At 60.7% G+C, this 14,727-nt stretch overlaps 4 protein-coding genes across 4 annotated transcripts; 2 read left to right on the top strand and 2 right to left on the bottom strand.

The window, feature by feature from the left end:
* Window positions 1–210: 210 nt before the first annotated feature.
* PHACADRAFT_262224 (uncharacterized protein) lies at window positions 211–3,904 on the top strand. Its single transcript, XM_007399578.1, has 10 exons — window positions 211–240; window positions 319–573; window positions 635–656; window positions 710–1,005; window positions 1,079–1,347; window positions 1,402–2,916; window positions 2,974–3,020; window positions 3,086–3,397; window positions 3,469–3,617; window positions 3,677–3,904. The coding sequence occupies exons 2-6, from the start codon at window positions 342–344 to the stop codon at window positions 1,477–1,479; spliced, it is 897 nt and encodes a 298-aa protein (XP_007399640.1). The 5' UTR covers window positions 211–240; window positions 319–341; the 3' UTR covers window positions 1,480–2,916; window positions 2,974–3,020; window positions 3,086–3,397; window positions 3,469–3,617; window positions 3,677–3,904.
* Window positions 3,905–4,085: 181 nt separating this feature from the next.
* Window positions 4,086–7,315, bottom strand: PHACADRAFT_262220 (uncharacterized protein). The gene is made up of 7 exons (XM_007399577.1): window positions 6,971–7,315; window positions 6,871–6,908; window positions 6,054–6,798; window positions 5,684–5,972; window positions 5,541–5,597; window positions 4,913–5,485; window positions 4,086–4,851 (listed from the first exon to the last, which is right to left on the bottom strand). Exons 1-7 carry the CDS (start codon window positions 7,298–7,300, stop codon window positions 4,484–4,486), a joined length of 2,400 nt encoding a protein of 799 aa, XP_007399639.1. The 5' UTR covers window positions 7,301–7,315; the 3' UTR covers window positions 4,086–4,483.
* A 607-nt stretch (window positions 7,316–7,922) lies between these two features.
* Window positions 7,923–10,051, bottom strand: PHACADRAFT_31645 (uncharacterized protein; the record flags this gene model as incomplete). Its single annotated transcript, XM_007399206.1, has 3 exons — window positions 7,923–8,617; window positions 8,683–9,150; window positions 9,244–10,051. 3 exons carry the CDS (start codon window positions 10,049–10,051, stop codon window positions 7,923–7,925), a joined length of 1,971 nt encoding a protein of 656 aa, XP_007399268.1.
* Window positions 10,052–11,812: 1,761 nt separating this feature from the next.
* On the top strand, window positions 11,813–14,514 carry PHACADRAFT_262219 (uncharacterized protein). The gene is made up of 10 exons (XM_007399576.1): window positions 11,813–12,034; window positions 12,083–12,097; window positions 12,159–12,412; window positions 12,463–12,665; window positions 12,722–12,916; window positions 12,980–13,169; window positions 13,226–13,403; window positions 13,466–13,659; window positions 13,725–13,818; window positions 13,877–14,514. Exons 1-10 carry the CDS (start codon window positions 11,904–11,906, stop codon window positions 14,127–14,129), a joined length of 1,707 nt encoding a protein of 568 aa, XP_007399638.1. The 5' UTR covers window positions 11,813–11,903; the 3' UTR covers window positions 14,130–14,514.
* Window positions 14,515–14,727: the final 213 nt, after the last annotated feature.

Below are 14,727 nucleotides of genomic sequence, written 5' to 3'. Positions count from 1 at the left end.
GCACGGAGCTGCTGAGCTACACACGTACACGAAACCGCCGAGAAGCGGGTGATCAAACGACGAGACAAAAGTTGGAGGACGCCGGATGTGTGCCGGCGCGAGCGAGCCTGTACTTCAAGTCGTCATCCGAACGACCATGACTCAAATACCACACCGCGCCCGGGTCTCTACCTCTCTCAGTTTGAGCCTCTCTCTTGACGCACCGTGATATATACCTTACACCCGGCAACGCCCTCTTCGGTGAGTACACCATGAAGCCAGGCCATCCAGACACAGCAGCTCACGACCCCACGTACTTCCACAATGGCGTCAAGATAGCACGCTCGACGACGACCACGACGATGTCCACGACGCTTTTCAACTTCACTCTCGGCGGGGACCCGCTCAGCCTTGACCGCATTCGCGGCATCCTCACACGCCTCGAGGACACGATCATCTTCGCCCTCATCGAGCGCGCCCAGTTTGCGCACAACCCGAAGGCCTACCAGCGCGGCGCGCTGGCCGAGCTCAAGGCGACTGGCTTCGAGGGGAGCTGGCTCGACTGGTTCCTGCAGGAGACCGAGACGTTCCAAGGTGCGCCCTCCTCTTCTCATTCCCTGCTCTCGCCCTCACCTTTTTTTTCCCGCATGCTCAGCCAAGGCGCGGAGGTACACCAGGTCAGCACAGGCGGCCATTCACCCGCACACGCGCGCTCACGCCCGCCCCGCAGCCCGGACGAGTACCCGTTCACGCCGCTCGCAGAGCTGCCTGCGCCGGTGCTGAAGTCGACCCCGTACCCGCGGGTGCTGCACCCGAACGGCGTGAACGCGAACCCGAGCATCCTCTCCTTCTACACCCGCGCGATCATCCCGCGCATCACGAAGCAGGCGACGCTCGCGCTCGCCGCGCACAAGCGCGCGAACGGCATCGTCGGCGAGGACGAGTACGAGGACGACGGCAATTACGGGAGCTCCGCTGCCATCGACGTCGAGGTCCTCCAGGCGATCAGCAAGCGCGTGCACTACGGTACGGAGAGCCCCCTTTCCCCTCTCCCTTCGTTGCGCGGACAGAGGAGCTGACCATCGCTCGCTCACCACAGGCAAGTTCGTGTCCGAGTCCAAGTTCGTCGAGAACCCCGCCGCGTTTGTCCCACACATCCTGAACCCGAACCGCCAAGCGTTGGAAGCGCTGATCACGAAGCCCGCGGTCGAGCGCGCGTTGCTGCAGCGACTGCGCAAGAAGGCGGTTGTGTACGCGCAGGACTTTGCACCGGACGGCGAGCCAAAAGGCGATGCCTTCAAGATCGACGTCGATGGCGTGGTTGAGCTGTACGAGTACTACATCATTCCTTTGACAAGAGAGGTCGAGGTGAGTCTTACAGCAGACTATCACCTCAACGTAACCCTCAGATGCGCGACATAGGTTGACTATCTCCTGGAACGCCTCAAAGGCCTCTCGCAAGAAGAAATCGACGAGTTGGCAAGTAGAAAGAAGCAGTGATCGTTGTGTACAGGCAGATGTGTATGTGTATGATACCGAAAACAAGATGGACATGACCATTGGAAGCAAGAGCGTACAAGAATAGACCGGACATAAGGCAAGCATGGAGGTATACAAGGGTAAATTAAATGCACAATAGGGACGAGCCCATCCAATAGATACGAGAAATTTAAATGAAGATGGCACATGCCGGCGAGTGATTTCAATAGTGCGATGTCAGAGGAGCTTCGCATCCGACATCGCCGGAGGATCGAGCATGCCGTCCAGCATCTTGCGAGCCTGGTCCTCGCTGATATTCTTCGTCGCCCGGCGCGCAAGCAGCTTCTGGGTGCGGTACCGCTCGTAGAGAACCTCCTTTGTCCGGATCTTGAGCATCTGCCAGGGCGTCTCGTCAGCGCCGCCCGTCTCACCGCTTGTACACAGACGTTGCCCACTCTCACCTTCATGTGCGTGGACAGCACCGTCGTGCGCAAGGCCGCAAAATCGCAGTGTTCGGGCGAGAGCACGTCGATCGTGCCCCACCTGTACTTCCGCACGAACACGCCCCGCAGGTCCGCCGGCGGGCCAGGGAGCAGCGGCGCGTGCCCGGTGCCCGAGCCCGGCGAGGACACGACCGAGTTCGAGGTGTGCGTGTCATCGGAGGCCGACGCAGGACCGGGGTACGTGGCGACGGACAGCCGATTGGACTCCGCCGTCGCGGCGCGCACAGCGTGGTGCCGCCGCGAGGTCTCGGGGGCGATGAACGCGAAGGGGAGGGTGTCCGCGAGGTCGTCCTGCGCGATGCTCTTCGCCGAGAAGCGCACGCTCGCGACGCTCTCCGTGTCCATCGTGTCGACGCTCGTCGGCTCGTCCGTGGGTTCGGCTTCCTCGATGCGCGTGCGCGAGCGCGAGCGGTTCCAAGGCAGCTTGAACGTGCTGCGCGGGCCCTTGAGCTTGATCGCGGGGCGCGGACGACGCTCCTCCTCCTCGTCCGAGTCGTCGTGCCCGTCGTCCTCTGGACTGTGTGAACGCTCCACATGGCCGTCAGCGGTGCCGTTCCCATTTGCGTGGGAGCTTCGCCGGGAGTCGTGTACCTCGGCGGCCTTGGCAGAGCCGAACACGCCCAGATCGAGCCCGGCAGTCTCGAGATCTCTCCGTGTGGCCTTCTTCATCGCCTCGAGCGTGCCGTCCGTGAGTGTGTCCGCGCGGGCTATCACAGGCAGCAGGTTCGTCTTTTTGACGAGCCACCGCATGACAGCGAGGTCTGCGGGAGGAACAGAGAAATCGTCATGCTTATCATCATCTGATGCGTGCGAAGGATAATCAGAAGACACTAGCGATTGGGTCGGCGCCTGGCTGGAGACCGTCGACTCGGGACGTGTCGATGTGTTGGCTGACGGATGCGATCTGCGTTCAGCAGATGAGGCGATCCTCGCCGGATCAATAATGTATATGCACCTGGGTGCGAGCATATGAGCTTGCGTGGCACTGTGGGTATCCAGCCACGAAGCTTACAAGTGAACGTGGTTGTCGCCTTTGCTCTGGCGGACGACTTTCGATTCCTGGCGGGTGCGACAACGTGGGTCGTACAAAGAAGCCCAGGAGACGAAACAGAGGCTCGACGCACCTCGTTCAGTGTGGCTGCAAACTGGGCATCCACGTATTTCACAATGGCAGAGACTTGACGCTCGAGCGTCAGCTCGTGACCGTCCAGGAAGTCCAGCCCAGGAGTATCGATGACAGAAAGAAGGAGCCGGTCGTGTTTCGATTCGCATATCTCGACGTGGACGCCGTGGATCTCTTGCGTGCGCTTGGGCGCACCGCGGAGGAAGTCGTCCAGGGCGTGCCGCTGCTCGGGCGAGGCGTTCGGCGGGATCTCCGCCGTCTCGAGGAGCAGCCTGAGCAGAGACGTCTTCCCGGTCCCCTGTGCGCCTACGACCTGCAAAGGAAAAAAAAAACATAGTTAGAGCCCACGTGGGGGCCGGACAAGCGCAGGGAGCGGCAACGCACCATGATATTGAACGACGTCGGGTCGCGGCTCCTCCTCTGGCTCGGCCTGAACCGCGTCTTGTGCGCGGACTTGCGGTTCTCGAACGCGGACGGCGGGTGTGAGGTGTACAGGGACGAGATGGGCCCGCCTGCAGGCCCTGCGGGAGGTCCTGCAACGCGTCGACGACGTCAGCGGCAACGCACGTCGTGACAGGACGCAGCGACGCACCTTGCGGATAAGCGGCAGGCGCATCCGCCTTGGGTATCTCTGAGGGGTCGATAAAGTTCTCAGGCCATGGTATCCCTTGCGTATGGAGCTCTGGAAGCGACGGCGACGCGCGAACGTACGGTGGACCCCCGCGTTCCTGTTTCTTCAGGTATCGGCGGCGTATAGAGGAGAACATCGCCCCAGCCTAGGCGCAAAATATATATCCAAGACGAAAGAAAGGGAAGAGACAGGTTTACGGACGAAAGGAGTGGAAAGCGACTGCAACGCAGCGCAAAAAGAGATTGTGGGAAGCAATTGCTGGCGGCAGCGGGTCGATAATTACAACGGGCGCCTATATTAGACAAAACCTCCTGATTGCCGCGCCTGGTGGTGCCCTTCGGGATCGTCCCGCCACAAAGCATCGGATACAGAGGTAGGATTGTGAGTCTTTTTCTGTCTGCGCACGGGGTCGCAGGCAACGTAGGCTACTAGTACATTTTTTTTTCCGATGCGGATATCGAGGGAGAGACAGGAATAGGACACACGCTGTAAAACCCAGGTGAAGCGGCAGTTACTGATATCACAGGACGCGTTCAAGCAAGAAAATGGGAGGGCCGAGCCAGGATATGTCTACAGAATATGCGTTAATCAATGAGATCCGGACATGCACAGTTGGTGTGGCAGGAGGAGAAACTTGAGAAAATATGTACGACAATATTCACAACTGCGAGGAAAGAGAGGGAGAGAAAAAAAAGAAGGCTTGCTGATCTTGTGTGTTGAATTTGTAGTCGGTCGTGTGAATTGCGCAGAGCGAAACAAGAGACACATCTAATTAACAGAGGACACGGTGAGGGGGTGCGCCACCGGCAGGGGCGCCAGGTCGTCCGCGATCCTCATTTTCTTCGCCGGCGGCGCGTCCAGGTCGAAGCTGCGACGTTCCGGCTCGGCGCCGTCCGCAGGGTGTATGTGGTGGATGAAGCCGTTCGGGATCCCTGCCATAGGCCCTGCCTGAGCTTGAGCCGTAGGGGAGGAACGCGTCGACGGCGGGGCCGAGGGTCCAGCCGACGACCCTCCGGCAGTCTTCGGACGGCCCTTGGGGTTGCCCGAGGACGGGTCGTTCACGTAGTTGCACGGCAGCGAGCGCCGCGCGCAGCTGCTGCACGCGGGGTGCCCTCCGTCGCACCGGGTTTTGCGCGCTGTACCGCCATGAGACGATCTGAAACGCTCACAGCAAAACGGCGGCGGCGGCTGACTCACCTCGGCAGAAGTTGCAGGCCACGATTTTGGAGCCGTAGCCGTTTTGGCGTCCTTTCGTGGACGCGGCGGAAGACGTGCGCCGCCGCTGCTGGGGCGGCGGCTGCATGTCTGCCTGGTTGCGCAGCGGCGCCAGGGTCTGCAGGTCTTGCATGTCGCTCCCCGCAGGGGCCGGAAGCGTGGCGATAGGCGGAAGCTCGTGCTTCGGGTACCCACGGTCCTGCGGGGGCGGCCCTTGCATCAACATGGATGATGGATGCGAGATTGGCGGAAGGACTGTGTTGTGCTGTTCAGGGCGATCAATGGGCGGTAGCTTGTTCTCCATCATCATGTCCACCGCGTTTGAATTCCTGCGGGAATGGGGCTGTGAAGGGATGTCGGGCGACATCGACGGCTCCATGTCTCCCGAGGGTTCGCCGCTCTCCATGTCCATCTCGAGATCACTTTCGCTTCCGTCGTCCGACTTGCGCTTCTTGGTCCCGCGACGCCTGTGGCTCGGGGTGTAGTCACAAGGGTGCGACCGCTTGAAGCATTGGCTGCAAGCAGGGCGCCCGCCATCGCATTTGAGCTTCCGGGCTGATGGGAAGGTGCATCAGAGAGGAGGCTTCAACCTTGATAGGAAAATACTTACAGCGGCAGAAGTTGCATGCCACATTGGTCTTCTTCGTCCGTACCCGCTGGGAGCCGACTGGTAACGAGGTATCAGTACAAGAGGCACGCTTGCAACTCCGCGCACAACAATGATGCGAAACGTGTGGGAATGGGGTTACTAACCAGCTGAAGAGGAGGTAACGGGCGACAGCTCAGGGTTGACAGCGGTCCTTCCTGACGAAAGACCACTCTCCGCGCTGTGGGAAACGGAATGAGACGCGGGCCTGTTCGGCACGTGTGTCGGGGCGGTGTCTATCGCAAGGACAGGCCGCGCTCCGAGCGGGATCTGCTGTGGCATGCGAGCGACGACAGGAGACGAGCGCTGCATGCGGGCGATGGCGGCGGCGTACGGGGGCTGGTATTCCGCCCGGAACTTTTCGAGCAGGTACTCGCGGGTGTACTTCTGCAACGTCTGTTAGGGGAGGGGCAGCGGACAGCCATCGCAGAACTGTCATCAAAAAGTAGGAGGTGCAGCTCGGGAGAAGGTACGAACCCGCATGTGATAGAAGACGGCGCCCCGAAGGTGCAGGAAGTCGCAGTGGTTGATGTCCATGCAGTCGAGACCGCCCCACCTGTAGCTCCTGGTCCACTTGCCGCGGATGATTTTGGATGCGGCCAGCTGTTTGGTGGTCCTGTCATGGGAAGGCGTGTAGTCTTTGAGCAGTTCATGTCGTGGAAGCGCCGGTCTGGCCACGCCGTCGCTGTGAGAATAGCCATCAGGGGAAATCAAAGCGAAGGGAAGCCGCAATAGATGCGGTGCGATGGGGGTCGACGGAGGCGAGGGCCCTCCTGGCGAAGAGCTGTTGGGCGTCCCGTTGCCGTTGTAGGTGCTAGCGTGGTCGGGGCCGACCTTGGGCACGATGAGGTCGGGGACGTCGCTGCCGTACGAGTACTGGCCCTGTATCTCGCCGTCGAAGATGCCAAAGCCGATGCCAGCAGCGGCGAGGTCGCGGCGGACGGCGAGCTTGACGGCTGCGAGCCGATCAATGGACAAGACGTCCGCGCGGGCTACGACCGGGAGTACGTTCACCCGGGCGGAGAGACGCCGGATGGTGGAAATGTCGGATTGCGGAAGGGTTGGGCGACAAAGAAGCGGGTTGGTGGTCACTGGTGGCTCGAGGATGACGGGGTCGAGGTCGGGCTTGGAGAGACTGTTGTTGCGAGTGCGAGACATGAGAGGTGCTGGCGGGACGACCGAGGGCGGCACAATGACATCGGGATCGAGGAAGTAGATGCAGCTGAGGGAAAGGTGGAAGGGGAAAAGACACTTTCAATCTGTCCGCTCCGTGTGCTCTGAGCGCGTTACTCACAGGTGGACATGATGGTCTCCGGCGAAAGCTTTGCGTTCCTAGAGCGCGATGGAGGTCTGTCGGAGAGAGCGGGAGGGAGAGAGAAAGAGGGAAGGCTCACGTCTTCGATACTGTCCGAGAAGCGGGTGTCGAGGTGCCTCAGGATCTCGGTCACCACCTGCTGAGAGGCCGGCTCGTCGTTGTAGTCGAGAGAGGGAGTGTCGATAAGGGTGAGGGCGAGGGTCTGGATGTCCTGGCGGCCCTTGTCGTCCGCGACGGCCTGGTCGATGTTGACGGAGACGGACTTGACGTGGGGGGTGAAACCCGCGCAGGCCTGGACGAACTTTGCGACGGACTGGAGCTGGTCGTGGGTGGCGGACGGGGAGATGACACTGGTGTCGAGGAGGAGGCGGAGGAAAGAGGTCTTGCCAGTGCGTCTGCCTGCGACCATGAGCGTGTAGCCCGTGGGCTCTGTGTCGGGCCTTGTGTCCTGGGACGGGGACGAGCGGTGGAGGGGGACGGGGTCGCCGTTGGCGTTGGCGTTGGCGTTGGCGTTGGCGTTGGGGCGGGGCTGGTCGTGGTACTCGGGCTGGTCGCGGCGGGCCCTGTGGTCGGTGTTGTCCATGGCGGACGGGGAGATGGACGCGAGGACTTGGAGGCCGGAGACAAAGCTCTGGACGAGGCGTGGACGACGGAGCGGTGCCGGGAAGCCAGGACAGGACGGGTGTCGATGGGAGATCTAGAGCGGCAGAGAACCATCAACCGCGTCGGATCGCAGAGCGGAGAGCATCCGTGTGCTGATTGGCGGCTTCGCGCTATCGAGCCGGCGTAAATCATCTGGCACGACCGGAACACGAGTGTATTACAGCAAACAGTAGACAGTTAAACAGTAAACAGAGCCAGTCCCTAGACTAGAGACATTATTAAACACACATTATACGCACACGTCTCTACCAAATCAAGCAATGTCGACCATGCCCGCAGGCGGCATCAGATGTCCTGGCCCGGCAACAGCAGAATGCCACAGCACGCTGATAGAGAGGCGAGCGGTCATCCGACTCCTCTCACACCCGCTAACGCTCGCCCCCAGGCCCTTGTCCACCCCGCCGCCCGTCGTGCCCGTCCTCGTCGCTGTTGTCCCGTCTGCCCGCCTCGCTCCCCCCGCCAGGGCCCGAGGAGCCCATCGCAGCCCACGCCTCCGGCACCTGCCGCGCCCTCGACACCCGCGGCGGCTCGAACGCCTGCGCCTGCACCTGCCCAGGCCCCGGCCCCGGCGCCGCGTACGCGAGCTGCTGCTGCTGCTGCGGCAGCCCAAAGTCGTCAGAGAACGTCGTCCGTTCGTAAGCAGCCCGCGAACCAGAGCCCGCCTCGCGCGGCGGCGGGTATGAGAATCCGAACGGAGCCGTCGGGTACGGGGGCTGCACAGCCATCCTCGAGGGCAGCTCGCCCAGAGGTGGCGCCTGCGCAGGCGGCAGGCCTCCCGCGGGCGGGTTCGACAGGTACATGCCCTCGTATCGGCCAAACGGGTCCTCGGCAGGAACGTTCGGTGCCAGCGGCGGACTCGCGGCAGACGAAGACGAGCCTGCCTGGCCAGGTCCCTGAGTAGCGCTTTGCGCCCGATCATCCTGCTGCTGCGAGCCCTTCCGACTGCCCTTGGGCGCTCTGCCAGGGCCCCTCCGTCTCACAGCGTCCACGTACACGCACGGCTGCCGTCTCTTGTCGCAGTGCGAGCACGTCGGCGTGCGGCCGTCGCATTTCAGCTTGCGTCCTGCGGGCGCGCAGGCGTCGGTCAGCGAGCAGCCGACTACAGCATCCATCCTCTCCTGCACTCACCGCGACAAAAGTTGCACGCTATCGGCGTCTTCCTCGGCATCCTCCTCACCGGCGAGTGTTCCTCCGAGTCGTCGTCGCGTTCGCTCGCCCGCCGCTTCCTGAGCTGCGTGCTCGACGGCCGCCGAGCGCTCGACGTCGAGGCCACCGGCTGCTCCGCGGCCTCTGTCCACTGGGCCTCCTGCCATCCCATGGGCGCCGCGGACGTCGACGCGGTTCCGCTCCCGCGCTGCGCCAGCGAACCCGACTCCTCGGCGGACGACGGCGGCGGCGACATCTCTGCCGCGACCTGCGGATACGGGTCCCGCGGCCCGCCGATCTCGTAGAACGGCTGTGCGAGTTCCACGGGTGGTGGCACAGGGGCCTGGCTCGGCGGGATCGCCACCTGCGGCTGAGGCTGGTAGAGGCGGGCGGCGCGCCCGGGATCGGGAAACTGGGGCGACTCCAGTATCGTAGAACGAGCAGCACTCACTACAGAAAGAAAAAAAAAAAGAACCCGTTTCTCGTCAGCCGCCTGGCCAGCACGCGCACGATGAGCAGCTGCAGAAGCAGCAGAAAACTTACGGTGAGCAGCGGTGCTTCGGCCCTCCTCCTGTGCAAAGTTCTCCGCCCTGCTGTACTGACCCCATCGCGCGGCCTCGGAGTAGCCGGGGAGCTCCTGGGGAGCTGGGTACGCCCGCCCCGGTGGACTGTGCTCGGGCAGCGCGGCGTACGGCCAAGTGGTCCTCGCCAGCGGGCGGTCGGCGATGTATAGGTGCGGAGCCGTGTCCCAGGTGTTGCTTCGCGGAGGGGCGTAGAACTGCGACGAGGGGCCGCCGGCATAGGACGTCGACCCGAGCGCGCTGTCCAGGGTGGAGACGGGAGGCAGGCTCGGGCGACCTGGTGCTGGCGGCGCCGGCGGTGCATAGTGGGAGTGGAGGCGAGAGCTGCCCACCGAGGAGGCGTACAGCTCTGGGTCCGTGCTCGACGCGGGCTGGGTGCGGAACGGGGGCAGGGGCAGGCTTCGTTCCTGGCGAGCCCTCGGTGGCTGCTGGTGCTCGGCTTGCGTTTCGATGCTGAAGGTGTAGGCTCTCGGCGGTTCTCCGAGGCCTCGGCTGCTGCCTTGCTCAAAGGTTGGAAGGGTGGAGGGACCGGGCACTGGCGGTGGCGGGTGCGGGGCCGATACATACCGTGCAGAGCTGGTGGCATATGCTGTGTACGGTGGCTGCTCTTCCTGACCGCCTTCCGGGGCTTCCAATGGCTGAGGCTCCTCGGTCAAGCCGTCTCCCTCTTCCCCGGGGTCTGTGTGCAGGAGACTGCCATGAAGCGTCCTTGGGAGGGAGCTTCCTTGTCTCGAAGGGCCTCCTCGACCACTCCCTCCTCCTCGATCCATACTCACAGCGCGTCTCTTCCCTCAACTGCTCCCTGTATCTCCCCGTAGATGGGCGGAAGGTCTCGCTCTATGTAGCGAAGCAGAAAGGAGAGATGGTGAAGGTAGAGAGCCCATTCGCCAACCAGGGAAAGCACTGAGGCAGAGACCGAGGGGGATCGCTTTTCTCGCCGGTGAAGAGGGGGAAAAGGGAGCGGAAGAATCAGAGCTCCTGACAGCGAGGGAAGGGCCGGACTGTGGCAAGATTGAAAAGGACGACCCGCTAAGGTTTGCTTCCGCTGTTGGTTTCGGTGCTCGGGGACGTGCCCAAAAATCAAGGGTGCATTTCCGCCGTCGGTGTCATCCTCGCGACCGTCGGTCTGTGCAGCTCAGTGCGCTGCTGCGAGTGCGCAGGACGCTGTGCAAGACGGCTATCACCGCAGGGCCTGTTCTGGTTGCGGTGGCGGAGCACGTCCTTAGTCTAGGGTGCGCGGGCGGGTATACCAAATACGGCCAGTGTGCCGACCGCAACACATGGCGGTACGCAATCAGCAAAATGCTTTGTGCATTGTGGATTGGACTGATAAATTTCACTCGATCCATTTCACGGCGTTGCATGCCGTTTCAACCGCTCGCCTTGTGGGTCCTCGCACACTGATCAGGGACATCCCCTCTCCGTCCGTCCGCCCAGGCCCCCCACCCGCACGACACGGGGCTCTTGCCATTCGCGAAACATGATCGACAAAATAAATATATCCTGTGGGCTCTCTGGGAACGATTGTGCCGAGCCGCGGTGACGGTAACATTCCAAGATAAGACTTTCTGTCGAGAAAATACTTCTCTCGACCGTATGCAACCCCGCGGCGGCGCATGGTGTCGAGACACTGTTGAGCTCAGCGGCTGGTCGCGCTGCATCTGAACAAGTGAATACCCGTTTCTCTCGTGCTGAGCAACCGAGGTTGCAGCCGAGAAAAACGCGGAGCATGACTGCGAGCTCGCTTCTCCCTGGCAAGCGCAGGCTACACGCGTCAAAGCGTCTAATTTCCCCACTGCTCAGGATGTTATCTCGATCTGGCGAGGCTGGCGCATCATTCTCCGTATCCCCGAAATGCCCATACCAACGCTACTCGTACGCTCGCGTACCTTTACAGTGCCCCCCGGCTGCTTGAAGATTAATGTCGCAAGTCTTACCTGCTCAGCCACTCAGTCGTCTCAAGGTCCGTCGAGATCCGGCTCCCAAACCCTCCGAGATCGGCACAGCTACGAGTGACGTCTCGCTGAGCCAGCGCAGTAGGGCCCAGCTTTAGACCACACCGCTGTCGGAGCTTGCATGCCGCCGAACTGTGGTCGTCCTAAATCTAAATCTAATATGTTAAATCCCGTCTGTACTAGATGCATACAGAGTCCCGCATCTACTCGCGCCGAGACACCATCATACATCAACGCGAACAATGCTCAGGCAATTTTTTTCGCTTCAGAACCGTCTTCGTGTAGGAAGATTCAAATATTCAACGTCAGCCGCCTGCATTTGTCGTTTTGACGATATGGCAATTGAAGCTCCTTTGTACCACTAACTACTAACTCGCAAAAAATTATCGTCTGCGAGTGATCACAGCTCATTTTCCAGCGTCGCGAGATAACGGACTTGCGAGTTCCAAACCCCGTCGTCCCGATTCGCCAGACGGCCCTGCGAAGCGTGACGTGATGCCGTGACTCCGCCACATGAGTGACTCCGACACTACGCGCCCGCGCGCTCTGGGGGTTGAAGTTGTCCTCAACGTCCATGCCAGTCCGGTCACCGCTGCTCGTCGGCCGCCATGGCCTCCAGGGCAGGCTTTTCTCGACCTCTGCGACGAGATGCACGGAGAAACCCATCATGAATCGCTACAGCCGCACCGTGACCAAACCCAAGACCCAGGGCGCGAGCCAGGCCATGTTGTACGCGACGGATGGTATCTCGAGCGACGAGGACTTTGACAAGGCCATGGTCGGCGTCGGCAGTGTCTGGTGCGTGACCAAACGTCCTCTTCATGGCGCGTTCTGACCGCCATATAGGTACGAAGGCAACCCGTACGCGCACGCTGCTCTTTATGGCAAACGGACACTGATTTGTGTCCGCCCGTTCATCCAGATGCAACCGCCATCTACTGGGACTCGGACAGCTCGTCAAGAGATCGCTCACGGAAGCAGGCATCATCGGCTACCAGTTTGGTACCGTCGGTGTCAGCGACGGAATCAGTATGGGTACTCGCGGGATGTCATACTCTCTCCAGTCGCGGGACCTGATTGCGGATCAGGTTGAGTCTGCTGCGGGTGGACACTGGCTCGATGGCATGGTCGTCATTCCTGGTTGTGACAAGAACATGCCAGGCGTGTTGATGGCACGTGAGTCTCCCAATATCAACATGGACTGGACCCACGCTGAGCGCATACAGTCGGTAGATTGAACCGGCCAGGTATCATGGTCTACGGCGGAACCATTCGCCCCGGATCCTGTGCTGGCGCGCCACAACTTGACATTGTCTCCGCCTTCCAGTCGTATGGAAAGTTCCTCCAGGACGGCCGCACCGAAGAGGCTGAACGCGAACGTTACAATACCGTCCGCCACGCCTGCCCAGGACCTGGCGCTTGCGGAGGTGTAAGCCTCCCAAACTTGGCATATCCGTGCACTGCTGTGACACGTCCTATTTCTAGATGTATACCGCAAATACGATGGCCTCTTGCGCCGAGGCTCTCGGCATGTCTCTTCCGGGCTCGTCTTCTTTCCCGGCCGAGTATCCTGAAAAAATTCAGGAGTGTGCGTCCGTCGGACCTGCGATGCGTGCCCTCCTTGAAAAAAACATTTTGCCACGGGATATCATGACTCGGTCCGCGTTTGAGAATGCCATGGTGCGTCGGCGCATACCCGTTGCGTCGCCCCTGATCAGACTCTAAAACTTCCGTTCCGTTCAGGTCCTGACCATGATCCTTGGCGGATCAACTAACGCCGTGCTACACCTGATTGCGGTCGCACACTCGGTGGGCATTACGCTCACTATCGACGACTTCCAAGCCGTTTCGGATCGCGTACCATTTATCGCTGACCTGAAGCCCAGTGGCAAATATGTCATGGAGGACGTATACAAAATCGGCGGTATCCCCAGTGAGCCTACTCCGAAAATGAACTGCTCCGCGGATGAGTGCTAACCATGCCGTTAGAAATCCTGGCTTACCTCATGAAAAACAATCTGATCGACGGAAATAACATGACTGTCACCGGTCAGACCCTCGGAGAGAACCTTGAACGGTGGACACACAAGCACGGGGAGCTCTCCTTTACGGAGCAAGACGTTATCCGCCCCCTTGAAAAACCGATCAAGGAGACTGGTCACCTTCGGTATGGGCTTCGCGCATGTCCACGCTCATTGCCGTGGAGTTAACGGCAACATTGCCTTGCAGCATCCTGAAAGGCAACCTCGCGCCAGGCGGTGCTGTGGCGAAGATTACCGGCAAGGAGGGCCTGGGTTTCACGGGCAAGGCGCGTGCGTTCGATACAGAAGATGAATTTGTTGCGGCAGTAGAGAGCGGCTCCATCAAGAAGGGTGAGAAGACTGTCGTGGTTCTTCGTTATCTCGGGCCCAAGGGTGGACCAGGTGAGCCATGCCTCCCAACAGAAGTCCGATTGTTGAAACTGGAACTCAAAAACTCTACATGGCAGGTATGCCGGAGATGCTTAAGCCCACCAGTTTGATCATGGGAGCCGGCCTGGGTCACGATGTCGCCTGCCTGACAGACGGGCGTTTCAGCGGAGGGTTTGTCGTCTAAATGTTGGTCCGCGCAATGTCGACGAACTGAACTTTCGGCGAACAGGAGCCACGGTTTCTGCATCGGCCATGTTGTGCCGGAAGCGCAGGTCGGTGGTCCTATCGCGCTCGTGCGTGACGGCGACGTTATCTCTGTCGATGCGGTCAAGAACAGTATTGAATTGCACGTGGCCTCCGAGGAGCTCGAGCGCCGCCGCAAAGGGTGGAAGGCACCTCCGCTCAAGGTCTCGCAAGGCACGCTGTACAAGTACACGAAGGTTGTTGAAGACGCCAGTCACGGTTGCATCACCGATGCCTGAGCGCAAGCAGGTCATTCAACTGATCACGGTGCGCTTCTTCCAAAAGTATGCGAGTGCGGACGGCTGTGTATGTAATTTGGACGACCTTCAGACGGACGGGTTTGTACGCTAGCAGATGCCACGATGCTACGTTCCGCCTCCACTCGGATATGCGACCCTGTATGGTCCTTCCCACACAATCAGGCTGGTGTGCTTCTCAAGCTGCGCATCGGCAAGAGTATCTCGCCTACCCTCGGTCAAATGTCGGGCACGTTGCTATCCACAGAACCTGCGCTGTCTATCTTCACATATACCACCGAAGTCAAGATCTAAGCTCGCGGGTCTGCGGAGTGCAAACTGACTCTGGCTTCTCTCGCGCCGCAGCCTTCTTCGTATGCCAGCTTCTCAGCTTCCCCGCTTCGTCCGCACGCTCGCGGTCCGCGCGTTTGTTCCTTTGGGCTAGTCTTGTCCAGGTTCGCGGTACCTTGTTGGGTGCTTATGGAATGCCGCGCTTCCGTGATGCTTGCAAGAGCTAATGTTCAGACGAGAACAGGCGGCTCTGTCCCGCGATGGGTAAGATTCATGCACGGGCACCCCAGACAAGCTCTCATTCGATGTC

Source organism: Phanerochaete carnosa, assembly GCF_000300595.1.
Source record: "Phanerochaete carnosa HHB-10118-sp unplaced genomic scaffold PHACAscaffold_9, whole genome shotgun sequence".
Lineage (NCBI taxonomy): Eukaryota > Fungi > Basidiomycota > Agaricomycetes > Polyporales > Phanerochaetaceae > Phanerochaete > Phanerochaete carnosa.
The sequence above is the reverse complement of the archived record's forward strand: the minus strand, read 5'-3'. Positions and strand labels throughout refer to the sequence as shown.